We start from the raw sequence: 26,207 nt of genomic DNA on the forward strand, positions 1-26,207 counted from the left end.
TGCTCAAACGGTCAGAAACAGACTCCACGAGGGTGGTATGAGGGCCCGACGTCCACAGGTGGGGGTTGTGCTTACAGCCCAACACCGTGCAGGACGTTTGGCATTTGCCAGAGAACACCAAGATTGGCAAATTCACCACTGGCGCACTGTGCTCTTCACAGATGAAAGCAAGTTCACACTGAGCACATGTGACAGACGTGACAGAGTCTGGAGACGCCGTGGAGAACGTTCTGCTGCCTGCAACATCTTCCAGCATGACCGGTTTGGCGGTGGGTCAGTCATGGTGTGGGGTGGCATTTCTTTGGGGGGCCGCACAGCCCTCCATGTGCTCGCCAGAGGTAGCCTGACTGCCATTAGGTACCGAGATGAGATCCTCAGACCCTTTGTGAGACCATATGCTGGTGCGGTTGGCCCTGGGTTCCTCCTAATGCAAGACAATGCTAGACCTCATGTGGCTGGAGTGTGTCAGCAGTTCCTGCAAGAGGAAGACATTGATGCTATGGACTGGCCCGCCCGTTCCCCAGACCTGAATCCAATTGAGCACATCTGGGACATCATGTCTCGCTCCATCCACAGACTGCACCACAGACTGTCCAGGAGTTGGCGGATGCTTTAGTCCAGGTCTGGGAGGAGATCCCTCAGGAGACCATCCGCCACCATCATCAGGAGCATGCCTAGGCGTTGTAGGGAGGTCATACAGGCACGTGGAGGCCACACACACTACTGAGCCTCATTTTGACTTGTTTTAAGGACATTACATCAAAGTTGGATCAGCCTGTAGTGTGGTTTTCCACTTTAATTTTGAGTGTGACTCCAAATCCAGACCTCCATGGGTTGATAAATTGGATTTCCATTGATTATTTTTGTGTGATTTTGTTGTCAGCACATTCAACTATGTAAAGGAAAAAGTAGTTAATAAGATTATTTTATTCATTCAGATCTAGGATGTGTTATTTTAGTGTTCCCTTTATTTTTTTGAGCAGTGTGTGTATATATATATATATTAGTGCCTTCGGGAAAGTATTCAGACCCTTTGACTTTTTCCACATTTTGTTAGGTAACACCCTTATTCTAAAATTGATTAAATCGTTTTTCCCCCTCTCCAATCTATACACAATACCCCATAATGACAAAGCAAAAATAGGTTTTTATAAATGTTTATTAATTTATACTTTTTTTTTTCAACTTAAAAATTACATTTAGATGAGTATTCAGACCCTTTAGTTAGTACTTTGTTGAAGCACCTTTGGCAGTGATTACAGCCTAGAGTGTTCTTGGGTATGACACTACAAGCTTGGCACACCTGTATTTGGGGAGTTTCTCCCATTATTTTCTGCAGATCCTCTCAAGCTCTGTCAGATTGTAAGGGGAGCGTTGCTGCACAGCTATTTTCAGGTCTCTCCAGAGATGTTCGATCGGGTTCAAGTCCGGGCTCTGGCTGGGCTACTCAAGGACATTCAGAGACTTGTCCCGAAGCCACTCCTGTGTTGTCGTGGCTGTGTGCTTAGGGTCATTGTTCTGTTGAAAGGTGAGCCTTTGCCCCAGTCTGAGAACCTGCTCCAGAGCGCTCAGGACTTCATCAAGTATCTCTCTGTGCTTTGCTTTGTTCCTCTTTGCTTCGATCCTGACTAGTCTCCCAGTCCCTGCTGCTGAAAAACATCCCCACGGCATAATGCTGCCACCACCATGCTTCACTGTAGGGATGGTGCCAGGTTTCCTCCAGATGTGACGCTTGGCATTCAGGCCAAATAGTTATATCTTGGTTTCATCAGACCAGAGAATCTTGTTTCTTATGGTCTGAGAGACCTTTAGGTGGCTTTTGGCAAACTCCAAGCAGGCTGTCATGTGCCTTTTACTGAGGAGTGGCTTCCGTCTGGCCACTCTACCATAAAGGCCTGATTGGTGGAGTGCTGCAGAGATGGTTCTCCTTCTCCATAGAGGAACTCTGACAGAGCTTTAGAGTCACCATCGGGTTGTTGGTCACCTCCGTGACCAAGTCCCTTCTCCCCCGATTGCTTAGTTTGGCCGGGCGGCCGGCTCTAGGAAGAGTCTTGGTGGTTCAAAACCTCTTCCATTTAAGAATGGAGACCATTGTGTTCTTGGGGACCTTCAATGCTGCAGAAATGTTTTGGTACCCTTCCCCAGATCTGTGCCTCGACACAATCCTTTCTGAGCTCTACGGACAATTCCTTCGACCTCACGGCTTGGTTTTTGCTCTAACATGCACTGTCAACTGTGGGATCTTATATAGACAGGTGTGTGCCTTTCCTAATAAATTAAAGCATTTTATATAACCTTTTTTTTAACCAGGCAAGTCAGTTAAGAACAAATTCTTATTTACAATGACGGCCTACCTTGGCCAAGCGTCGTCCAGGTTTGGCCAATTGTGCGCAGCCCTATAGGACTCCCAATCACAGCCGGATGTGATACAGACAGGATTCGAACCAGGGACTGTAGTGATGCCTCTTGCACTGAGATGCTGCGCCACTCGGGAGCCTAATCATGTCCAATCAATTGAATTTATCACAGGTGGACTCCAATGAAGTCGTAGAAACATCTCAAGAATGATCAATGGAAACAGAATGCCCCTGATCTCAATTTTGAGTCTCATAGTCTGAATACTTATGTAAATAAGGTATTTCTGTATTTTGTTTTTTTTTTGCACAATTTGCACAATTGTCTAAACCTGTTTTCACTTTGTTATGGGGTATTGGTGAGTAAAAAAAAAAAAATTATAAATACATTTTTGAATAAGGCTGTAACGTAACAAAATGTGGAAAAACTCAAGGGGTCTGAATACTTTCCGAAGGCACTACTGGTCAGAAGTTTTAGAACACCTACTCATTCAAGGGTTGTTCTTTTTTATTTGTTACTATTTTCTTCATATTAGAATAATAGTGAAGACATCAAAACTATGGAATCATTTAGTAACCAAAAAAGTGTTAAACAAATCAAAATATATTTTAGATTCTTCAAAGTAGCCACCCTTTGCCTTGATGACAGCTTTGCACACTCTTGTCATTCTCTCAACCAGCTTCACCTGGAATGATTTTCCAACAGTCTTGAAGAAGTTCCCACATATTGTAGAATAATAGTGAAGACATCAAAACTATGAAATAACTCATATGGAATCATGTAGTAACTAAAACATTTTTTTTAATCAAATATAAATACATTTTATATTTGAGATTCTTCAAATAGCCACCCAAATGCTTATTTGAGCTGTTCTTGCCATAATATGGACTTGGGTCTTTTACCAAATAGGGCTATTTTCTGTATACCACCCCTGCCTTGTCACAACACAACTAATTGTCTCAAACGCATTAAGAAGGAAAGAAATTCTACAAATTAACTTTTAAGGTACACCTGTTAATTGAAATGCATTCCAGGTGACTACCTCATGAAGCTGGTTGAGAGAATGCCAAGAGTGTGCAAAGCAGTCTTCAAGGTAAAGGGTGGCTATTTGAAGAATCTCAAATATAAAATATATTTTGATTTAAAAACATTTGTTTAGTTATATATATATATTCCATACTCTGAAATCGCTCGTTCTGATATTTCTTGATTTCTTTATTTTTATATTTTTGGACTTGTGTGTATTGTTAGGTATTACTGCACTGTTGGAGCTAGAAAAATAAGCATTTCGCTGCACCTGCGATAACATATGCAAAATATGTGTACGCGACCAATAAAATGTTATCTGATTTAGTGCACTGCTTTTGACTAGGCTCCCTTTTATGAATAGATTAAATGCATGGATTGATTGATTGACAGGTGGTGAACGAGGATGTGTTTCCTGATAAGTTCGGCACGCTGAAAAAGATGATCAAAGACCCAGCAGGAGGTCTGGTGTGGATCTATACTGAGAAGGCTGTCTTCAGGTTCGTTTACATGACATTTTAGTTTTTAATCATTTAACAGACACTCGTGTCCAGAGAGCCTTACAATTAGTGCATTCAACTAAGATCGACAAAACAACCACATCACTGCCATTTGGCAGTAAAATCTTTACAATAGCCACAATCTGTGGAATCAGACTAGCTCTGCCATTAGTGGCTGAACAAGGTTTAACTGTCATCTGTGGAATCAGACTAGCTCTGCCATTAGTGGCTGAACAAGGTTTAACTGTCATCTGTGGAATCAGACTAGCTCTGCCATTAGTGGCTGAACAAGGTTTAACTGTCATCTGTGGAATCAGACTAGCTCTGCCATTAGTGGCTGAACAAGGTTTAACTGTCATCTGTGGAATCAGACTAGCTCTGCCATTAGTGGCTGAACAAGGTTTAACTGTCATCTGTGGAATCAGACTAGAAAGAACAGACAAGTGAGCGTGACGTTAATTTTATTTAAAAAAAAATCTCAATCCAGATACCACATCCAGAGAGAAGCCAGGGATGTGTGGCAGATGTACATGAGCATGAACAAGTTTGACCTGGCTAAGGAGTACTGCCGGGACCGGCCAGAGTGCATGGACATGGTCCTGGCTAAGGAGGCAGAACACTGCTTCCAGAACAAACGCTACTTGGAGAGTGCTAAGTGCTACGCTCTGACCCAGAACTACTTCGAAGAGATTGCTTTGAAGTTTATCGAGGCAAAACAGGACGAGGCTCTGAAAGAGTTCCTGCTGAAGAAACTCAATAATTTAAAACAGGTATATTATGTTTCTATGTTTTTGTGACGAAGTTTACAATTCAAAACCATACGACTTTATTGTCCATTACAGCGAACAATGGAAGCTTGTCTTCTGCTCACTTCTCAACCTGCCAGATAGTTTGTCTTTTGTGTGGTATGTTTTCAACTGTCATGTCATATTTGATACTTTTTTTTCATCATGCTACCCCTATTTGCAAAGCAACTTTTGTTCTGGGGACAATAAAAATGGATTGATTTGATTGATTGAAACAGAGTGAGAAGACTCAGATCACCCTACTGGTCACTTGGCTGACTGAGCTTTACCTGAACCACCTGGGACTTCTAGAATCAGACGAGGGGAAAAATGGTGTGTTCCAGGAGACGCGTGATGAGTTCCGGAAGTTCCTCAGTAGCTCCAAACACAAGGAGTGTCTCTATAACAACCGTACGACCATCTATGACCTGCTGGCTAGCCACGGCAACGTGGATGACATGGTCTACTTCTCTGTCATCATGCAGGTATCTTATGATGCTATTTATCCAGGCTTGGGCTCAATTTCATTTCAATACTAAGTCAATTCAGAAAGTAATCCAAATTCCAATTCAAAATGTTCCTAATTGAAAAGCATTGAAGAGAATTGTTATTTCAGTGTACTTCCTGAATTGTCTGGAATTGAAATGGAATTGACTCCAACCCTGCTATTCATGCGTGGCATTGTATTGTGCCATTTAGAGTGGTCTCTCTTGTTAGTCTCTAATGATGTGGCATGTTTAGGCCACTTTATGGCTGTTGACTTTATTTTCAGTTTTGTAAAGTATGTTTTATCTGCTGCTGTTTGACATTAAAGAATCTGTGTATTTATCTCTCTAGGACTATGAGAGGGTGATCTCCCACCACTGTCAGCATGATGACTATAGCGCCGCCCTGGAGGTGCTCTCTAAGCACTGCGACGAGAAGCTCTTCTATAAGTTCTCCCCCATCCTCATGCAACACATACCTAAGAAGGTGATACAATGATTTTTATCTGCTTGCATTGAAATGTTTTGTTGTTTTATTGGTGTCTGTGTTCAAGTACATAAGAATTAGTTCTTAACTGACTTGCCTAGTTAAATATATATATTTTTTAATCAGTTTGAAATACAATACCATACTTGATTGTCCATTTTTATGGCATGTGAAGTGCCTATGTGTATTTGTGAAAGGGAAATTGAATGAATAATAAATATTCTTGCCTAGTTAAATAAAGGTTAAATAAAATGTCAATAAAATAATGAATCTACCTCAATCATAAGGTGGTGGATGCCTGGATCCAGATGGGTAGCAGGCTGGACCCTAAGAAGCTGATCCCAGCCCTGGTCAACTACAGTCAAATGGGTTCAACACAACAGGTCAACGAGACCATCCGTTACATGGAGTTCTGTGTTTACCAGCTCGCTGTGACAGAAGAGGCCATACACAACTACCTGCTGTCCCTCTACGCCAAATACAAACCTGATAGTCTCTTGTGCTATTTGAAACAGGTAGGTTCAAGGCTGTGACCGTCCCAAGTGGCTTCCTATTCCCTCTACAGTACGCTACTGTTGACCAGGGCCCATAGGGACTTGTTATGTTGTCACATTTTGACCTATATTTGCTATTTTATTCTTAGTTTCCTCTGGTAAGTGTTCTAGGGTATCTTGATCAAATATACATGAACATATTGTTAATTAATTTATTATTAATAAAAAGTGTTGTTTTTATTATTGACAGGCTGGTACCCACGCGTCAGACATCCACTATGACTTAAAGTACACCCTGAGGCTGTGTGCTGAACATGGTTACCTCCAGGCCTGTGTTCTGGTCTATAAGATCATGGAGCTGTATGAGGAAGCTGTCGATCTGGCCCTACACGTGAGGATCTTGGCTAGTGTTTTGATGACTATGTAGCTAATTGTTGACGATGTAATATTGACAGGATGTTGTAACAGGCACACATGCAAGATTTAAAGCGGAAGTGCATCCATCTCATACGTTATCTGAAAGTTAAAGATTTGGTAATCTAAAATCGGTATACAGTGAGTGGACAAAACATTAGGAATGACTTCCTAAAATGGAGTCACATCCCTTTTTGCTCTCTGAAAACCCTTAATTTCGTCGAGGCGTGGAGTCTACAAGGTGTCGAAAGCGTTCCACAGGGATGTTGGTCCATGTTGACTCCAAGGCTTCCACGCAGTTGTTTCAAGTTGGCTGGATGTCCTTTGGGTGGTGGACCATTCTTGATACACACGGGAAACTGTTGAGCGTTTAAAAAAAAATAATAATAATTGAAATAACTGCGTTGCAGTCCTTATACAAACCGGTGCACCTACTACCATACCTTGTTCAAAGGCACTTAAATCTTTTGTCTTGCCCATTCACCCTCTGAATGGCACACATACACAATCCATGTCTCAATTGTCTCAAGGCTTAAAAATCCTTCTGTAACCTGTCTCCTCCCCTTCGTCTACACTGATTGAAGCGGATTTAAATAAGTGACATCAATAAGGGATCATAACTCTCACCTGGATTCACCTGGTCAGTCTGTCATGGAAAGAGCAGGTGTTCCTAATGTTTTGTACACTCAGTGTCCACTGCTGTGAAAAAGTATTTGCCCCCTTTTCTAATTTTCTCTGCTTTTGCATATTTTTTGTGGCCGAGTTATCAGATATTCAACCAAAACCTAATATTAGAACAAATAAACACAACAATTAAATACTTATTTAATTTATTTCATAAATAAGAAGTTATGTAACACCCAATGCCCCTGTGTGAAAAAGTAATTGCACCCTTACACTCAATAACTGGTTGTGCTACCTTTAGCTGCAATGACTCGGAACCAAACACTTCCTGTAGTTGTTGATCAGTCTCACGTCACTGTGGAGGAATTTTGGTTTGGTCCACTCATCCATGCAGAACTGCTTGAACTTTACAACGTTTTGTGGGTTGTCAAGCATGAACTGCTTGTTTCAAGTCTTGCCACAACATCTCAATTGGTATTAGGTCTGGACTTTCACTAGGCCATTCCAAAACTTCAAATGTGTTGCTTTTTAGCCATTTTCATGTAGACTTGATTGTGTGTTTTGGATCATTGTCTTGCTGCTCTTCAGCTTCAACTCAGATGGATGGTCTGACATTCTCCTGTAGAACTCTCTGATACAGAGCAGAATTCATGGTTCCTTCTATTAAGGTAAGTGGTCCAGGTCCTGAGGCAGTAAAGCATCCCCAAACCATCCCACTACCACCACCATGCTTGATTGTTGGTATGAGGTTCTTACTGTGGAATGCAGTGTTAGGTTTTTTGCCAGGCATAAGGGCACTCATGTCATCCAATTTTTGGGGGGTTATTTGTAAACTCAGGGTCCATGTATCGAATATTAGGTTTTGGTTGAAAATCTGATCACATTCAGTATTAAAAATGTGCAAAAATAGAGAAAATCAGAAAGGGGGAAAATACTTTTTCACGGCACTGTATGTTAAATCAGGATCTGAAAGGGCATCTATCAAGTGTGCATCTATCAAGTGTGCATCTATCAAGTGTGCATGTTGTTATTTTGGCTACGCACAGCACTGGGGAAGGAAAAAAAACACTTTCCTAAACCAGCTGGTGTAACTCTTCTCCTGTGCTCTCCCTCTCCCAGCTGTGCTGTTGAGATTCAAGATACATTTCCCGAAAGGGACACAGTAAATAATAATTAATTATTATTATTCCAGGTGGATGTGGACCTGGCCAAGTCATGTGCTGACCTGCCTGAGGATGATGAGGAGTTGAGGAAGAAGTTGTGGCTGAAGATCGCCCGTCATGTGGTGCAAGAGGAGAAGGATGTGAAGAAGGCCATGAACTGTCTGTCCAGCTGTAACCTGCTCAAGATAGAAGACATACTGCCCTTCTTCCCAGATTTTGTCACCATAGACCACTTCAAGGTTGTAGTGTTAAAGAAAATGCATTGGATTTATATAGAGCTTTTTTCTTAAGCCCAAAGACACTTCTACACACAACAGAGTAGTAATCAGACCTGGGTCTAGGATACTACCTAGGTTATATACTTAAGTTCAGTGTTTTGAGGTGCATTTCATTTACCTTGGACCTTGCACTTTTTTGTGACTTCCATTGGTTTCATTGTACCAGGCAAATCAAACATATCATGAGCATATGTGTATATGATGAGTTGGAACCAAATGAATTTCCCCATGTAGGATAATTTTAAGTTGACACAACTATATCCCTTCTTCCCCAGGAGGCTATCTGCAGCTCTTTAGAGGAGTACAACCAGCACATAGATGAGCTGAAGCAGGAGATGGAGGAGGCGACGGAGAGCGCCAAGCGGATCAGAGAGGACATCCAGGAGATGAGGAACAAGTATGGGGTGGTGGAGAGCCAGGAGAAATGTGCTGCCTGCGACTTCCCCCTCCTCAACAGACCCTTCTATCTGTTCCTCTGTGGACACATGTTCCACTACGACTGCCTCTTCCTGGAGGTCAGTATGCAAATCTGTTTTATTTGACCCATGACCCTATTTCAAGAACAGTTGCCTAAAGATGTATATACCAGTAAGTCATACCAGTAGGTCAGTAGCACACCATTTTACCTTGACCGTTGACCCTATTTCATAAAGAGATGGCTAACAATGTAACAATGCAAACTGAGACATTGGGTCATTAGTACATATATTTATAAATTATGTACACTACATATAGAAGGAAAATTGGTTGGAGGGGGTATCCCCCAAAAAATATCTTAAGAACCAGGTATGTCTCATAATCACAACTATGATTTTTTCCCTTCAGGAGATTCAATGGTTAAATACCCATTTTATTATTCACCACCATATATGGACCTCACATACTGTAACGGTGGATCTTTCCTCAGGTGAGCCCTCACCTGTCCACCTACAAGCAGGCTAAACTAGGTGAGCTGCAGAAGAAGCTGGCTGCAGCCACTCAGACCAAGTCTCGCCACCGCCCCTCCCCCAAGGAGAAGGAGGAGGGGGGCGACACTGCCAGCCTGGGCAAAGAAAGTGCCGGAGTCAGCCGTGAGCAGATCAAGTCAGACATCGATGACATCATCGCGTTTGAATGTGTGTACTGCGGCGAGCTGATGATCAAGTCGATCGACAAGCCGTTTATTGATCCACGGAAGTTGGAGGAGGAGAAGTCCAGTTGGCTCTGAGTGAAATGGTTGGCAGCTTGGAGCTGAAATCAACTAGGTCTGAAATGGACTGCCTGATATGAGGTGGGAAAATTTGACTGAAAAAGGTCTGAAATTAGTGAAATGGGCTTTAACTGTCTGAACCGATGAGAGGTGAAATAGACTTGTCTGAAATGGAACCGACCAGTGTACACTACAGGCCAGGAAATCAGCTGTTATTCTCTTTGATAATGGGATGTACAGCCACAGCTGCACTGTGCCTGGTGATGGATACTCACAGGAGTGGGGAAGAATGCAGGCGCTCCTATATAAGCCCTTATCCCCTATGCGTCTCTGTAACACGATATATTCTACAGACTCTCTCTCTCAGTGCAGTTTTTCTAAGCTTCGCAATGTCGGGATCACACACATTACAAGATCAGTTCACTATCTTTTACACTCATCTGTCTAAATTTACAAATTAACTTGTGAAATGTTCTCTGAAATTGAATGCATATTTATAAATCTTCACTGGTATTAGTTAGTTCCACTGGCTATTGACATGAATAGTACTATAAAAGGTATGTAAAGAACTACAGTTTTTGTTATTACTGTCCTTTATGACATCATGAGAACTTAATTCACACCTGTTACATTGGCTGACTGTTTATTCTGTTGTGACATCATCTGAGATCAGGTCAATGTAACCCACTTTGGTTTGCAAAACGCACCTATGAAAATTAAACGAGTCTTTAATTCTGTCTTTGGAATTGTTATTTCAAGTGATTTGAATTTTATTATGAAATCTGAATGTTATGAATTCCTCTGATGGGCTCCTGATTGGCATTGCGGTCTAAGGCACTGCATCTCAGTGCAAGAAGCGTCATTATAGTACCTGGTTCGAATCCAGGCTTTATCACATCCGGCCGTGATTGGGAGTCCCATAAGGCGGTGCACAATTGGCGCACCGTCGTCGGGGTTTGGCCGGAGCAGAACGTCATTCTAAATAAGAATTAGTTTTTTACTGACTTGCCTAGTTAAAGGTTAAATAAAATGAGTCTTAATCTGAAAGCTGGGCTGGTGAATATGAAAATACAAAGTAATGGGTGTTAAGACACCTGAATGATTTTATTGTGGGTTAGGGGATTGAGTGAGATGCCTTCCTCTCATTCATATACATAAACTGAGGAGGACCTGCCAAGTAATTTAATGTTTACATTGTCATCAATGCATAGTAAACTATGAGATTGAAAAGTGAATGTGAAGGTTGTTTTGGATAAAGTAAAGCATCATATGCACACAAGGCTTCTTAATAAGGAGGACCAGGATCGGGTACATATTGATGATGCTCTAACTTCTAAACAGTTCCATTGTAACACTTATGTATTGTTTGCCATTTATAGCTCATATCAAATCAGTTATAAAATCTACACAATTTTCCGGAAAATGTAACAGGCTCGCGATACTCGTAACGACTTTCCCCCTGTGAGTGACGTAACATGTAGCTCGGTAATCTTCGGGATTAGCAGACTCCACCAATGGAGTTCGGATCGCAAACGATAATATCGCATAAATCATATGAACTACTACTTATGATTAACTCTCGCCAGAACTGAATCCAAAATACTTGTTACAATGTTTGTGTTGCTATATTTCCGCAGCAATTCCTTTGAAGAGCAGATACGAAATCGTCACTCTCTCTGCATTCGATTAGTATGCCTGTTCCCTGCTCTATCCTCGCCATGGCGCCGTGTCCCTGCTCCCTCAGTTACAGAAAGTGGCCGCCTCTCTGCTGCTGTCGACCCAAAGCTCATAGACTCACTCGTTGCCTAGACCCGCCATCTTGGAGTCAGAGAACTGAGAGTCGGCAGCAGCTACGAGAGAGCGCAAAAGGGGGACACGGGGCCAAGGTGAGAAAGTGTTTTGGAGGTAATATGGTGAGGGAGCAATGGGGTAAGATGGCCGGGAGGGAGAAAGAATTAGATCGCGGGGATCCGAGAACAGAGGCTTCTGAGACGACCCTCGTGTCTATTCAAGGGGACGGATAGGTGCTGGAAAGATTCGTAGGCCTCGCTGTAACAAGCCAAAGTTGCTTATCCCTCAAATGAATTGTATTACTAAAATACTCATATGTCCAGAGAAGGTGGTAGCCTTAAAGGGGCAGAACCCATTTGAATAACTCAAGAGTGAGTGGGAACTTCATACCTAATTAATTCAAATGACCAGAAACGCAACAAGATTGACAGTTAGCCATTCAAATGTAACAAAGGCCGGCTACCCAGACAGTCAAAAATGTCAAACGCTAGCCTGCTCTTTAAATAGGAATTCAGCTGGCCAATGCCCGTTCTAACCACAACATATTACCTTGCTAACGTAGCTGCATACCTTGACCCTTGATATACATGTCTATCGTGTGTTGTGTAGGTAGCTAGCTAACGGTAGCCTGCTAGCTAACATGTCATACAAGGTTAGCTGGCCCACACAGCTAATACTTGGCGCGAGCTAATGCTAAGAGCTAACAGGCTAAGGCTAGTAAGCTAAATAATGGTAGCATCGCACTTTCAGGCTAAACGTTCACTTAGCGTTAACTAGCCAGCTAATTCCCCGTTCAGTTAGACAGCTAGCTAGCTAATTTAGCTGAACATTCATCAGTTGTGCTTTGCTCTGAGTGTTTACTGGCAGGCTAGCTACATTGTAACTCAGGTTAGCTAGATTGTAGTGCAGTGGCTTGATTCACTTTGCAGACACCTGATCTCATCACTCAATCATCTCTATGATTGAACCATTAAGTAAAGCTATAATAACCCACATTTTCCCACACCTGCAATAGACATACAAAGGATCCACCTGAATAAAATGATGTTTCTGTTTATATAAGTTCCCTAAATGTCCAATTCTTCTTACAGGGTAGTGGGAATCAAAGTATTTACATCCAGATAGAGGTGTTATGTGGCATGAACCTCTTACTCCTGTGAGGATTTGTGGACATTTCAAACAAAACTATTTTTATTTAACCTTTATTTAACTAGATAAGTCAGTTCTTATTACCCCATTTACAATGAATGCCAAACCCGGACGACGCTGGGCCAATTGTGCACCACCTTATGGGACTCCCAATCACGGCCGGTTGTGATACAGCCTGGATTCGAACCAGGGTGTCTGTAGTGACGCCTCTAGCACCCCCAAGCTCAGACTTAAGATCTTGAAACATTAAAAACAAAACATGGAGGACTGAGACCTGTAGGCCTATAACTTAAGCATATTTATACTCAATTTCCTCTATCAACTGTTCAACAAATTTTATCAGTTCAACATAAGTTCTTTCAATCTGGTACATGAAAGTGCTTGAAGGTCCATACACTAATTAGTCAATTTTGACAGCTTTGATTGGTGTGGTGCAGTGTGTCATTTGTGTGACTTGTGGCTCTTTCTCTCTGTTTCAGGCCTTTTCACATCTTCTGAACTGACAGTTGTGATTGGAGATAATGAGGATATCCATATCCCATATTAGAAAGGTTCCATTGTTTTGTTAATTTCTGCACAAACATATAATGTCAGTGTTATGTTGCATGCAGAGACTAGCTGTCGGGAGACGACATGGTCCTGACTGAAAAACACAGGAAAGAATCTTTAGCTCTAATATTACAACTTCTGCTCTACCCCCCACATTGCTCTACCCTCCAGATCTCTCTCCATCTAAACCCCCTACATCTCTCTCTCTCCCAGTGAGTATCCCTACCTAGTAGGGCCTACAGGTCTCAGTCCTCCATGGCGTCTGGGGCTGGGCAGACAGAGGCCGACGATGGGGCAGCATGGTCGTCATCAGGCCTGGCCAAGCCTCTTCACCTTCAGCACCTGGAGAGATCCCTACGCCTTGACAGCTTCCTCCGCCAGACCGCCTCAGTCTTCAACAGAGACCTATCCAGGTAAAGTACAGTTAACCGAGCGGTCAAACTGGCAAATGGTTACAATAGTTTTTCCACCATTTCTTTTTCACATAGGGTATTTTAGAAACATTTAAAATAAGGGCTGTGTTTCGTGCTGGCTTACCCTGGTGTGATGTTTTGAAAACCATGTGAATCTCTCGAAAAAGTTGACTTTTATCATTATATTTGGCTCCCCCTGGGAAAAATGAATGGAACCATTTCCCTGTTTGGGCGCTAGGTTTCATGGGTATTATGACTCATAGTGTGGTACTCAATTTATAATGCAATATATCAGAACAGATACTTATTCAGGTAATATACCAGTGTTTCTCCTATGTTCATTTAGCAGCGGAGCCCAGCCGCTGCTAAATCGTTGCCAAAAACGCATATAAACACATATTTCGACCGAGACACGCTTTGATACTCATGGATACCATTTGTATGTCTCTGCGTGCAGTTTGAAGGTATACTGAGCACAAATATAAATGCAACACAACATGCAGCAATTTCAAAGATTTTATTGAGTTACAGTTCATAGAAGGAACTCAATCAATTGAAATAAATAAATGAGGCCCTAATTTATGGATTTCAAATGAGTGGGCCTGGGAGGGCATAGGGTGAGTTCCTTACTAACTAGCGTTAGCACAATGACTGGTAGTCTATGGGAACAGCTAGCTAGCTGTTAGCAATTGCACTAATTATAGTTAGCAACTTCCTTCAAACTGAACACAGAGACATACATTGTATCCATGAGTTCATCTGACTCTTAAAGCTGCAATATGTCACTTTTTTGGGTGACTCAACCAAATTCACATTGACAGATCTATAGCTCACATTTCTTTCTCATTGAAAGCAAGAAGCGGTAGAGCTGTTCTATGTGCACTAGTTCTATAGTTCCCGTTATGTTTAGTTTTTGGGTCTTTTACTTTCGCTTTTTGTACAACAGCTTTAAACAGATGAAAATGCAATGATTCTCTACACCACTCACATTCGAAGCCAGTTCCACTTCTTTCTTTTTGTCTTTGTTCCCCTCTAATCAGGGACTGATTTAGATCTGGGAACCAGGTGGGTGCAATTAATTATTAGGTAGAACAGAACCAGCAGGTGCCGGACCTAGTAGGGCAGGGGTATCACTCATTCCATGGAGAGACTGGTGTCTGCTGGTTTTTCCTTTCAATTAAGACCTAGACAACCAGGTGAGGAGAGTTCCTTACTGAGACCTAGACAACCAGGTGAGGGGAGTTCCTTACTGAGACCTAGACAACCAGGTGAGGGGAGTTCCTTACTGAGACCTAGACAACCAGGTGAGGGGAGTTCCTTACTGAGACCTAGACAACCAGGTGAGGGGAGTTCCTTACTGAGACCTAGACAACCAGGTGAGGGGAGTTCCTTACTGAGACCTAGACAACCAGGTGAGGGGAGTTCCTTACTGAGACCTAGACAACCAGGTGAGGGGAGTTCCTTACTGAGACCTAGACAACCAGGTGAGGGGAGTTCCTTACTGAGACCTAGACAACCAGGTGAGGGGAGTTCCTTACTGAGACCTAGACAACCAGGTGAGGGGAGTTCCTTACTGAGACCTAGACAACCAGGTGAGGGGAGTTCCTTACTGAGACCTAGACAACCAGGTGAGGGGAGTTCCTTACTGAGACCTAGACAACCAGGTGAGGGGAGTTCCTTACTGAGACCTAGACAACCAGGTGAGGGGAGTTCCTTACTGAGACCTAGACAACCAGGTGAGGGGAGTTCCTTACTGAGACCTAGACAACCAGGTGAGGGGAGTTCCTTACTGAGACCTAGACAACCAGGTGAGGGGAGTTCCTTACTGAGACCTAGACAACCAGGTGAGGGGAGTTCCTTACTGAGACCTAGACAACCAGGTGAGGGGAGTTCCTTACTAATCAGGGACCTTAATTCATCAATCAAGTACAAGGGAGGAGCGAAAACCCGCAGACAGTCTGCCCATTGTGGAATGAGTTTGACAGGTGTTGTAGGGCAGGGTTTCCCAAACTCGGTCCTGGGGGTCTCCCCTTGGTGAACCTTTAGTTTTTTGCCCCAGCACTACACAGCTGATTCAAATAACCACCTCATCAAGCTTTGATTATTTGAATCAGCTGTATAGTGCTAGGGCAAATTATAAATGTGCACCAACGGTGGGCCCCAGGCCCCTGCTCTACACTGTACTTGCATGTTTTGTCACACAAACTGAAATTAGGCGAACTAATAGAATTTTAGCAACCAGGAAATATCAATTTTTATTTATTTATTTATTATTATTATTTTTTCATAGTGCACCATTTTAATTGCCAAAGTCTTGCACTATCCCTTTCAGATCAGTGTGACGAGTTACAAGTTATATTTGTAGCAAACGGAGTGAGCAGTTGTGTGAATGAGAGCCAGGAGCCCACAGCCACTGCTTGCACCTTATCAATAAAATAAAGGCTGGACTAGATGTCTGTGATTATGACATGACTGGGATGACTCTGGGCTCATGTGTTTGTCATATCACAGTGATGACAGCGACGATGGCGGATTAGGGGAGGGGCCTTCTCTGGGGCCGGCCAATCAGCACGCAGCCTTGGCGATAAAAGAGGAGTCATGTGACCTGGATGAGGAGGGGCTTGTTACTGAGGGCACCACCCTCAACGGAACTCCATCACAAGGTGAAGGGGAGCTTAGGGAGAGTTCACCTGGAACGTTCAAATAGTTGCATGCAGCTTTATAAGTGGTGTAGCGACATTGGCTCCATACCAAGTGCAATATCCTGGATCCATATCCAAAATCTCACCCAGATCTTTATTCAAAGCCATTTGATTTTCTTTCACGCTCTTTTTATTCGCCACAGAACACAAGGAAGACAAAGCCGGTCTATACAACTTCTCCAAACTGAAGAAGAGCAGAAAATGGCTCAAGGTATTTTTCATTGATTCATGATTGAGTGTGTTAACATTCAGGGCTGGTTTCCCAAACACAAAGCCTAGTCCTGAACCAAAACAAATGATCATGCTTTTTAGTCCAGAACTAGACTTAATCTGTGTCCAGGAAACCAGTCTATTTAGAGAGATAGTGGGTGGATGTATCTGAATTGTTCTTCGCTCTCCCCCATAGAGTATCCTGTTGAGTGATGACACCAGTGAGTCAGACACAGAGGACTCTGACTTCAGTCTGTCCAGAGAAGAGCTACAGGACATGCTCAGACTGCACCAGTTCACCAGGGAGCATCAGAACAAGTTCCACAACGACAGAGAGGTACACACACACACGTCTAGGCATACACACAGGCATGCATGCGTGTGTATACACAACTATGTTATTACTTGATGTATAGCCGCACGGCCACCACTACTATTGTGCTCGTTGTGATGTCGTTGACTGAACAATGATGACTCTATAGCGATTTATAGAGATTTGTTTTTGCATGGACATTACCATTGAGGGCTTCCACTATTTTAAAGTAGTCAACTGGTTGGGGATTCCTTATAGGTTGGGAGGGATCAGCAAATGAGAGCTTGCCTGAGAGGAAAAGGGTATATGGAGGAGTACATCCACTATTGGAAACAAATGTGACATTTTTGGGGCAGCAGGTAGCCTAGTCTTTAGAGCGTTGGGCCAGTAACTGAAAGGTTGCTAGATCGAATCCCCGAGCTGAAAAGGTAAAGATCTGTCATTCTGCCCCTGAAAAGTGCGTCTTCTTCAAGTTTGTTTGCTTAGTTTGTAAATTGGCATTAGTCTTTATCACCGCCATCTAGTGGCCACAAATGAATGACACACAATGTGTTTCAGGACTCCAGCCCTGCAGGGGGTGGTAAATCACCAATATTAGCTTTAGACTTTATTTTCAAACATCAAAAGAAGGATGAAAATTGACTACATTTTAAAATGGCAATAGCCTAAATGGCGCTGCCCATGTTGTCACAGTCACCATAAAGGCACAGATACAAACTTGACATCTCTATACATCTGCTCCTCTAAATTCCAGTTTGTAACCACTCCCTCCTCTCCTCTCAGCTGCAGCAATATCAGTACTATAGTACGGGACTGCTCTCCTCCCAGGACCCTTTCTATGAACAACAGCGCCACCTGCTGGGCCCCAAGAAGAAGAAGATCAAGGAGGAGAAGAAATTCAAGGGTAAGAAACACAGTTTATTTACTTAGTTATAATTGTCTTTCTTTGCTTTGTTTGTCTTTTTATGGATGATTGTGCCCCCAAACCAATTTCTTTCTACAGGGAATCGTATAGATTTTTAATACTGCTACTAGTGAACAGGTTTACTTGCGTCCTGAAAAATGTCACATTGGTTTCCAGTAATGGATGTCCCTGTCCATATTCCCTTCTCCTCTCAGGCAAGCTAAAGAAGGGCAAGAGGAAAAAGAAGAGAGGGGAGGGGGAGTTCTCAGGCGAGGGGCGGCCGCATGTCACCAAGATCTTCGCCAAGTTTTCCCATGACGCCCCTCTTCCCATGTTGAAGAAGAAACACCTGACCGTAGAGCAGCTGAACGCACGACGACGCAAAGTCTGGCTCACCATCGCCAAGAAGGAGTTCCCCAAGGTACGCTGGGTAGTGTAGTCTGAAAGGTCTACAGGAGTCAGAATGATAACTGTAGGAGTGGATGTAGGTCTTTGTAAATCTGTGAGTTGTTGTGAACTGTCCTCAGGGCCCATATCCATAAAGCGTCTGAGTAGGAGTGCTGATCTGGGATCAGTTTAGCCTTTTACATCATAGTGAATGAGATTATATGGACAGATCCTAGATCAGAATCAATAGGGTTATATGGACAGATCAGAATCAATAGGATTATATGGACAGATCAGAATCAATAGGATTATATGGACAGATCAGAATCAATAGGATTATATGGACAGATCGGAATCAATAGGATTATATGGACAGATCGGAATCAATAGGATTATATGGACAGATCGGAATCAATAGGATTACCGTAATTTCCGGACTATTGAGCACACCTGAATATAAGCCGCACCCACTGAATTAAAAAATATATATTATTTTGAACATAAATAAGCCGCAGGTGCTTTAACGAAACACGGCTTGTAACAAAAATAAATAGGCTTTAACGAAACGCGGCTTGTAACAAAAATAAATAGGATTTAACGAAACACGGCTTGTAGCAAAAATAAATAGGCTTTAACGAAACACGGCTTGTAATAAAAAATTAGCAGTAAACAGTAGCCTACCAAGAAAGTCATTGCTCCTGACCAAGCTCCCGTGCAGCAGCTCTATTTCCTTTTCCAACAGCCAGATCAATCGCCTTCAACTTGAAAGCTGCATCATATGCGTTTCTCCGTGTCTTTGTCATGATGAGGGTGACAAAATGACTACCGTAATCAGAATGATGGGAAGTTTGAGAGCGCTCGATTTAATCTAAACAGTAAACAAAAATGTTGTTTGACCTTAACCCGTTCGGCAATTTCATTGGTCTAATGAAAGCTTCATGCCGCCAAAAAACTGAGCACGTCACAGAATGTTTTTTAATTTAAAAAAAATATATATTATTTGAAAGCGGGAAAAATCGATATATTATCCGCCTCATTGTTTAAGCCGTGAGGTTCAAAGCCTGGGAAAAAAGTAGCGGCTTATAGTCCGGAAATTACGGTATATGGACAGATCAGAATCAATAGGATTATATGGACAGATCAGAATCAATAGGATTATATGGACAGATCAGAATCAATAGGATTATATGGACAGATCAGAATCAATAGGATTATATGGACAGATCAGAATCAATAGGATTATATGGACAGATCAGAATCAATAGGATTATATGGACAGATCAGAATCAATAGGATTATATGGACAGATCAGAATCAATAGGATTATATGGACAGATCAGAATCAATAGGATTATATGGACAGATCAGAATCAATAGGATTATATGGACAGATCAGAATCAATAGGGTTATATGGACAGATCAGAATCAATAGGGTTATATGGACAGATCAGAATCAATAGGATTATATGGACAGATCAGAATCAATAGGATTATATGGACAGATCAGAATCAATAGGATTATATGGACAGATCAGAATCAATAGGATTATATGGACAGATCAGAATCAATAGGGTTATATGGACAGATCCTAGATCAGAATCAATAGGGTTATATGGACAGATCCTAGATCAGAATCAATAGGGTTATATGGACAGATCCTAGATCAGAATCAATAGGGTTATATGGACAGATCCTAGATCCTGCATCTCAGTGCTTGAGGCGTCACTACAGACCCTGGTTCGATTCCAGGCTGAATCACAACCGGTGGTGATTGCGAGTCCCATAGGGCGGTGCACAATTGGCCCAGTTGGCCCAGCATCATCCGGGTTTGTCCGGGGTAGGCCGTCATTGTAAATAAGAATTTCTTCTTAATTGACTTGCCAAGTTAAATAAATGACTCCTCGATCAGCACTTGCACTCTGAGCTGCTTTGTGGATGCTGGCCCTGATATCTGATTAAAGGATATCTGAGAGGGGCTAAAGTTGATATTTAGAGTATGTGAATGGGTATGAAGGGATGTATTCACGTGAATGGGTATGAAGTGATGTATTCATAATTGCATTATCTTTCTTTAGGCATTCAAGCAAAAAGCATCAGCCAAGAACTTTGTCCTTACCAATGCCAAAAAGGTAAAATGTTTTTAAGGCTTTCCTGACCTATTAAAAGCTAGTGTCTGTATGTATAGATGTTTTAAAGAGTATCCCTGTGTAAGTGTCTCTGTTATTTACCTGAGACAAATCCTGTGTGTAGTTTTTCTGTATATTTTACTTCAAACTAAATGTCTGTATGTGTTCTGTTTTCTTTGTGTGTTTGTGGGTCCTCATCTCTAGCTGGCCCACCAGTGTCTGTCTGATCTTAACCCAGTACCATCTCATTAATCTGTTATCTCCTCTTCATCTCTAGCTGCCCCACCAGTGTCTGTCCGATCTTAACCCAGTACCATCTCATTAATCTGTTATCTCCCCTTCATCTCTAGCTGCCCCACCAGTGTCTGTCTGATCTTAACCCAGTACCATCTCATTAATCTGTTATCTCTTCCTCGTCTCCAGCTGGCCCACCAGTGTCTGTCTGATCTTAACCCAGTACCATCTCATTAATCTGTTATCTCTTCCTCGTCTCCAGCTGGCCCACCAGTGTATGCGTGAGGTGCGTAGGGCAGCCATCCAAGCCCAGAAGAACTGTAAGGAAACCCTTCCCCGGGCCAGGAGACTGACCAAGGAGATGACGCTCTACTGGAAGAAATATGAGAAGGTGGAGAAGGAACACAGGAAGAGAGCCGAGAAAGAGGCTCTGGAGCAACGCAAACTGGACGAGGAGATGAGAGAGGTGAGACTGGAAAACACACTGCTCTACCACGTCAGAAACATGGCGAGTTACCTTCCTGCCGTATAATGCTCTGATGTTACACACACTGCTCTACCATCAGAAACATGGCGAGTTACCGTCCTGCCGTATAATGCTCTGATGTAACACACACTGCTCTACCATCAGAAACATGGCGAGTTACCTTCCTGCCGTATAATGCTCTGATGTAACACACACTGCTCTACCATCAGAAACATGGCGAGTTACCGTCCTGCCGTATAATGCTCTGATGTAACACACACTGCTCTACCATCAGAAACATGGCGAGTTACCTTCCTGCCGTATAATGCTCTGATGTAACACACACTGCTCTACCATCAGAAACATGACGAGTTACCTTCCTGCCGTATAATGCTCTGATGTAACACACACTGCTCTACCATCAGAAACATGACGAGTTACCTTCCTGCCGTATAATGCTCTGATGTAACACACATTGCTCTACCATCAGAAACATGGCGAGTTACCTTCCTGCCGTATAATGCTCTGATGTAACACACACTGCTCTACCATCAGAAACATGGCGAGTTACCTTCCTGCCGTATAATGCTCTGATGTAACACACACTGCTCTACCATCAGAAACATGGCGAGTTACCTTCCTGCCGTATAATGCTCTGATGTTACACACACTGCTCTACCATCAGAAACATGGCGAGTTACCGTCCTGCCGTATAATGCTCTGATGTAACACACACTGCTCTACCATCAGAAACATGGCGAGTTACCTTCCTGCCGTATAATGCTCTGATGTAACACACACTGCTCTACCATCAGAAACATGACGAGTTACCTTCCTGCCGTATAATGCTCTGATGTAACACACACTGCTCTACCATCAGAAACATGACGAGTTACCTTCCTGCCGTATAATGCTCTGATGTAACACACACTGCTCTACCATCAGAAACATGACGAGTTACCTTCCTGCCGTATAATGCTCTGATGTAACACACACTGCTCTACCATCAGAAACATGGCGAGTTACCTTCCTGCCGTATAATGCTCTGATGTAACACACACTGCTCTACCATCAGAAACATGGCGAGTTACCTTCCTGCCGTATAATGCTCTGATGTAACACACACTGCTCTACCACGTCAGAAACATGGCGAGTTACCTTCCTGCCGTATAATGCTCTGATGTAACACACACTGCTCTACCATCAGAAACATGGCGAGTTACCTTCCTGCCGTATAATGCTCTGATGTAACACACAGTGCTCTACCATCAGAAACATGACGAGTTACCTTCCTGCCGTATAATGCTCTGATGTAACACACCTGATTCTACTTGTCACTTGGTTAGCTGAATCCGGTGTGTTACAGTAAAGTTGGAGTAAAAGCCTGCGCATCCAGAAGCTCTCCAGTCGGGTTGGTCACCCCTCCACCACGTAAACAAACGTCTAGGGATCTCCCTAAAATGATTTCAGATTAAAAACGGATCAAAACAAATGCTTAAACTCACCACATGTCAAGGATTAACGCTACCTATCTCTCTCTGTGTCTCTGTCTCTCTGTGTCTGTGTCTGTCTCTCTGTCTCCCTCCCAGGCGAAGCGTCAGCAGCGTAAGCTGAACTTCCTGATCACCCAGACAGAGCTGTACGCCCACTTCATGGGGGGTAAGGGTCCTGGGGAGGAGGATGGGGGAGAGGAGGACATTCTCAACAAGCTGGACGACACCAACTCTCACAGGCAGATGACCGTCGGGGGAGGGTTGATGGTCAACGTTGGACAGGAGGACTACGGTAATGGTTGTTACTTTTTTATCATTCTAAACATATTCCAGTTACTTCATTTTAAATCTCAATAGCCAAATACAATCCTGATTGATTGGATCTCAAGCATTTCCTTTTTTTTTTATTTTGTGCTTGATTATGAAGAGAGGAACATGACCATTTTTTAGTGCAGTTGTAACAGTGTTGAATTGTTGTGCGTCTCAGATAGTGAATACTACAAGTCTCAGGCCTTAAGGAACGCTAAAGAAGCCTACGGCATACACCAGGCCAGAGTAAGTACCAGTAATACCTCTGGCACCACGTCAACATGAGTCCACCCAGATAGACATGTCCACTCAACATGGAACAATGACTCTATTCCCAGCGTTCTCAAAGTAAGACGGTCCACTTTTTTTTTCTCTCCCTTGAAGACGCGTCTCTTTGACGAGGAGGCTAAGGACAGTCGCTGTGCCTCCCTGCACCAGGCCAGTGGGGGGTCAGGGTCAGGGTTCGGGGAGAGCTACAGCCTGTCTAACCCTTCCATCCAGGCCGGAGAGGACATCCCCCAGCCAACCATCTTCAACGGGAAATTGAAGGGTTACCAGCTGAAAGGCATGAACTGGCTGGCTAACCTCTATGAACAGGTGAACACAAGCTTCAAAATATCAACTTTTCATTCTTTGTTGGTCTGTGTTGCTCTCTCTTCCCACCACACACACACACACACACACACACACGCACACACACACACACACACACACACACACACACACCTGTCATGTATCCCAGTACTCTCACTTTTCTCAGCAGTGACGTCCTGTCTCCCTCTCCGTAGGGTATCAATGGTATCCTAGCAGATGAGATGGGTCTGGGGAAGACTGTTCAGAGCATCGCTCTGCTGGGTCACCTGGCTGAGGTAAGCAGCACACCTGAGTCAAATACTTGCTTTCGTTTACCTGGTCTCTTCCAAACCTTTGTACTTGATTTCCTTTGTGCTTGGCATGCAGAAGCCGCAAAGTTTCATTGTAAGTCAAAAATGTGTTGTAGTATTGTAATTTTTTATTACGGGGGCCGATTGTTGATGAATCATGTGAATGGGAACAGTCCAGCTGTATCCATGGGCCCCAAGGTGTTTTAAATGACAGGGAGGGGAAATAGAATAATGTTTTGGGAATTTGAGCCCACTCTCTAGAACACCATATCCCACAGGAAGACATGTTTCACAGCTTAGTGTTTCCTGTTTTTCTCGCACACGCACACACTGTCTTGTACAGCTAAACTTTTGGGGACACACAATTCAGTCCCATTCCCTAACCCATACTCTTACAATCACCCTAATCTTAACCCAAAACCTAACCCTAGCTCCTAAACCTAACCCCAAACCTAACCCTAGCTGAGCCTAACCCTAGCTCCTAAACCTAACCCTAGCCCCTAAACCTAACCCTAGCCCCTAAACCTAACCCTAGCCCCTAAACCTAACCCCAAACCTAACCCTAGCTCCTAACCCTAGCCCCTAAACCTAACCCTAGCCCCTAAACCTAACCCCAAACCTAACCCTAGCTCCTAAACCTAACCCTAACCCCTAAACCTAACCCTAGCTCCTAACCCTAGCTCCTAAACCTAACCCTAGCTCCTAAACCTAACCCTAGCTCCTAAATCTAACCCTAGCTCCTAACCCTAGCCCCTAAACCTAACCCTAGCCCCTAACCCTAGCCCCTAAACCTAACCCTAGCCCCTAACCCCAAACCTAACCCTAACCCCAAACCTAACCCTAGCTCCTAAACCTTAATGTAACACTAATTCTAACCTTAACCCTAAACCCCTAGAAATTGCATTTGACCTCGTGGGGACTAACAAAATGTCCCCAGTTGGTCAAATGTTTGTTTGTTTACTGTTGTTTTGGGGACTTCTGGTCCCCACAAGAATAGTTAAACACGTCCACACCCACATGCATGTCAGGGTGACTGACTGAGTGAGTGTCTCTGTCCTGTCCTCTGCAGCGTGACAACATCTGGGGCCCGTTCCTCATCATCTCTCCTGCCTCCACACTGAATAACTGGCACCAGGAGTTTACACGCTTTGTCCCCAAATTCAAGGTGAGACATCAGGATCCTACTGTTGCTCTGACACCATCTGTCCATCAGCTGTTCTGTCCATCAGCTGTTCTGTCCATCAGCTGTTCTGTCTCAGCTGTTCTGTCCATCTCTCTCTATCAGCTGTTCTGTCCATCAGCTGTTCTGTCCATCTCTCTCCATCAGCTGTTCTGTCCATCTCTGTCTATCAGCTGTTCTGTCCGTCAGCTGTTCTGTCCATCAGCTGTTCTGTCCATCAGCTGTTCTGTCCGTCTCTCTCCATCAGCTGTTCTGTCCGTCTCTCTCCATCAGCTGTTCTGTCCGTCTCTCTGTCTATCAGCTGTTCTGTCGTTAGCTTTTCTCTCGTTAGCTTTTCTGTCCATCTGTCCAGCAGCTGTTCTGTCCATCAGCTGTTCTCTCCATCAGCTGTTCTGTCCATCGTCCATCAGCTGTTCTGTCCATCGTCCATCAGCTGTTCTGTCCATCGTCCATCTGCTGTTCTGTCCATCGTCCATCAGCTGTTCTGTCCATCGTCCATCAGCTGTTCTGTCCATCAGCTGTTCTGTCCATCAGCTGTTCTGTCCATCGTCCATCAGCTGTTCTGTCCATCGTCCATCAGCTGTTCTGTCCATCGTCCATCAGCTGTTCTGTCCATCAGCTGTTCTGTCCATCAGCTGTTCTGTCCATCAGCCAACAGCTGTTCTGTCCATCAGCCAACAGCTGTTCAGTCCATCAGCTGTTCTGTCCATCTGCCATCAGCTGTTCTGTCCATCTGCCATCAGCTGTTCTGTCCATCAGCTGTTCTGTCCATCGTCCATCAGCTGTTCTGTCCATCGTCCATCAGCTGTTCTGTCCATCGTCCATCAGCTGTTCTGTCCATCGTCCATCAGCTGTTCTGTCCATCAGCTGTTCTGTCCATCAGCTGTTCTGTCCATCAGCTGTTCTGTCCATCAGCCATCAGCTGTTCTGTCCATCAGCCAACAGCTGTTCAGTCCATCAGCTGTTCTGTCCATCTGCCATCAGCTGTTCTGTCCATCTCTGTCTATCAGCTGTTCTGTCCATCAGCTGTTCTGTCCATCGTCCATCAGCTGTTCTGTCCATCAGCTGTTTTGTCCATCAGCTGTTTTGTCCATCAGCTGTTTTGTCCATCAGCTGTTCTGTCCATCTCTCTCTATCAGCTGTTCTGTCCATCAGCTGTTCTGTCCATCAGCTGTTCTGTCCATCAGCTGTTCTGTCCATCGTCCATCAGCTGTTCTGTCCATCAGCTGTTCTGTCCATCAGCCATCAGCTGTTCTGTCCATCAGCCATCAGCTGTTCTGTCCATCAGCCATCAG

The 26,207-nt window shown here is 43.5% G+C and overlaps 2 protein-coding genes across 9 annotated transcripts in view; both read left to right on the forward strand.

Annotated features, from left to right (window-relative positions):
* The window catches only part of vps18 (VPS18 core subunit of CORVET and HOPS complexes), a 29,624-nt gene extending 19,087 nt beyond the window's left edge, over positions 1 to 10,537 (forward strand). The window contains exons 8-16 of one of the 2 annotated variants that reach the window (XM_045721124.2): positions 3,775 to 3,881; positions 4,369 to 4,651; positions 4,906 to 5,151; positions 5,504 to 5,638; positions 5,926 to 6,153; positions 6,383 to 6,523; positions 8,363 to 8,572; positions 8,887 to 9,126; positions 9,437 to 10,537. In XM_045721124.2, the coding sequence (XP_045577080.1) occupies positions 3,775 to 3,881; positions 4,369 to 4,651; positions 4,906 to 5,151; positions 5,504 to 5,638; positions 5,926 to 6,153; positions 6,383 to 6,523; positions 8,363 to 8,572; positions 8,887 to 9,126; positions 9,437 to 9,553 (1,707 nt within the window). In that variant the 3' untranslated portion in view covers positions 9,554 to 10,537. The remainder of the gene's footprint in view (positions 1 to 3,774; positions 3,882 to 4,368; positions 4,652 to 4,905; positions 5,152 to 5,503; positions 5,639 to 5,925; positions 6,154 to 6,382; positions 6,524 to 8,362; positions 8,573 to 8,886; positions 9,127 to 9,436) is intronic. The other variant, XM_045721123.2, reaches the window with a different exon arrangement.
* Positions 10,538 to 11,507: 970 nt separating this feature from the next.
* The window catches only part of ino80 (INO80 complex ATPase subunit), a 112,053-nt gene continuing 97,353 nt past the window's right edge, over positions 11,508 to 26,207 (forward strand). For 2 of the 7 annotated variants that reach the window (XM_082977058.1, XM_082977063.1), the window contains exons 1-15: positions 11,508 to 11,686; positions 13,220 to 13,291; positions 13,503 to 13,702; positions 16,214 to 16,365; positions 16,548 to 16,615; positions 16,811 to 16,951; positions 17,711 to 17,831; positions 18,047 to 18,252; positions 20,296 to 20,349; positions 20,843 to 21,046; positions 22,636 to 22,837; positions 23,027 to 23,094; positions 23,233 to 23,445; positions 23,637 to 23,717; positions 24,802 to 24,897. In XM_082977058.1, coding sequence (XP_082833184.1) covers positions 13,545 to 13,702; positions 16,214 to 16,365; positions 16,548 to 16,615; positions 16,811 to 16,951; positions 17,711 to 17,831; positions 18,047 to 18,252; positions 20,296 to 20,349; positions 20,843 to 21,046; positions 22,636 to 22,837; positions 23,027 to 23,094; positions 23,233 to 23,445; positions 23,637 to 23,717; positions 24,802 to 24,897 — 1,764 coding nt within the window. In that variant the 5' untranslated portion in view covers positions 11,508 to 11,686; positions 13,220 to 13,291; positions 13,503 to 13,544. Of the gene's footprint in view, positions 11,687 to 11,721; positions 11,963 to 13,219; positions 13,292 to 13,460; positions 13,703 to 16,213; positions 16,366 to 16,547; positions 16,616 to 16,810; positions 16,952 to 17,710; positions 17,832 to 18,046; positions 18,253 to 20,295; positions 20,350 to 20,842; positions 21,047 to 22,635; positions 22,838 to 23,026; positions 23,095 to 23,232; positions 23,446 to 23,636; positions 23,718 to 24,801; positions 24,898 to 26,207 lie in introns of those variants that run through there. The other 5 variants (XM_082977062.1, XM_082977064.1, XM_082977060.1 and 2 more) reach the window with 4 other exon arrangements.

Source organism: Salmo salar, chromosome 06 (genome assembly GCF_965601325.2).
Source record: "Salmo salar chromosome 06, fSalSal1, whole genome shotgun sequence".
NCBI lineage: Eukaryota > Metazoa > Chordata > Actinopteri > Salmoniformes > Salmonidae > Salmo > Salmo salar.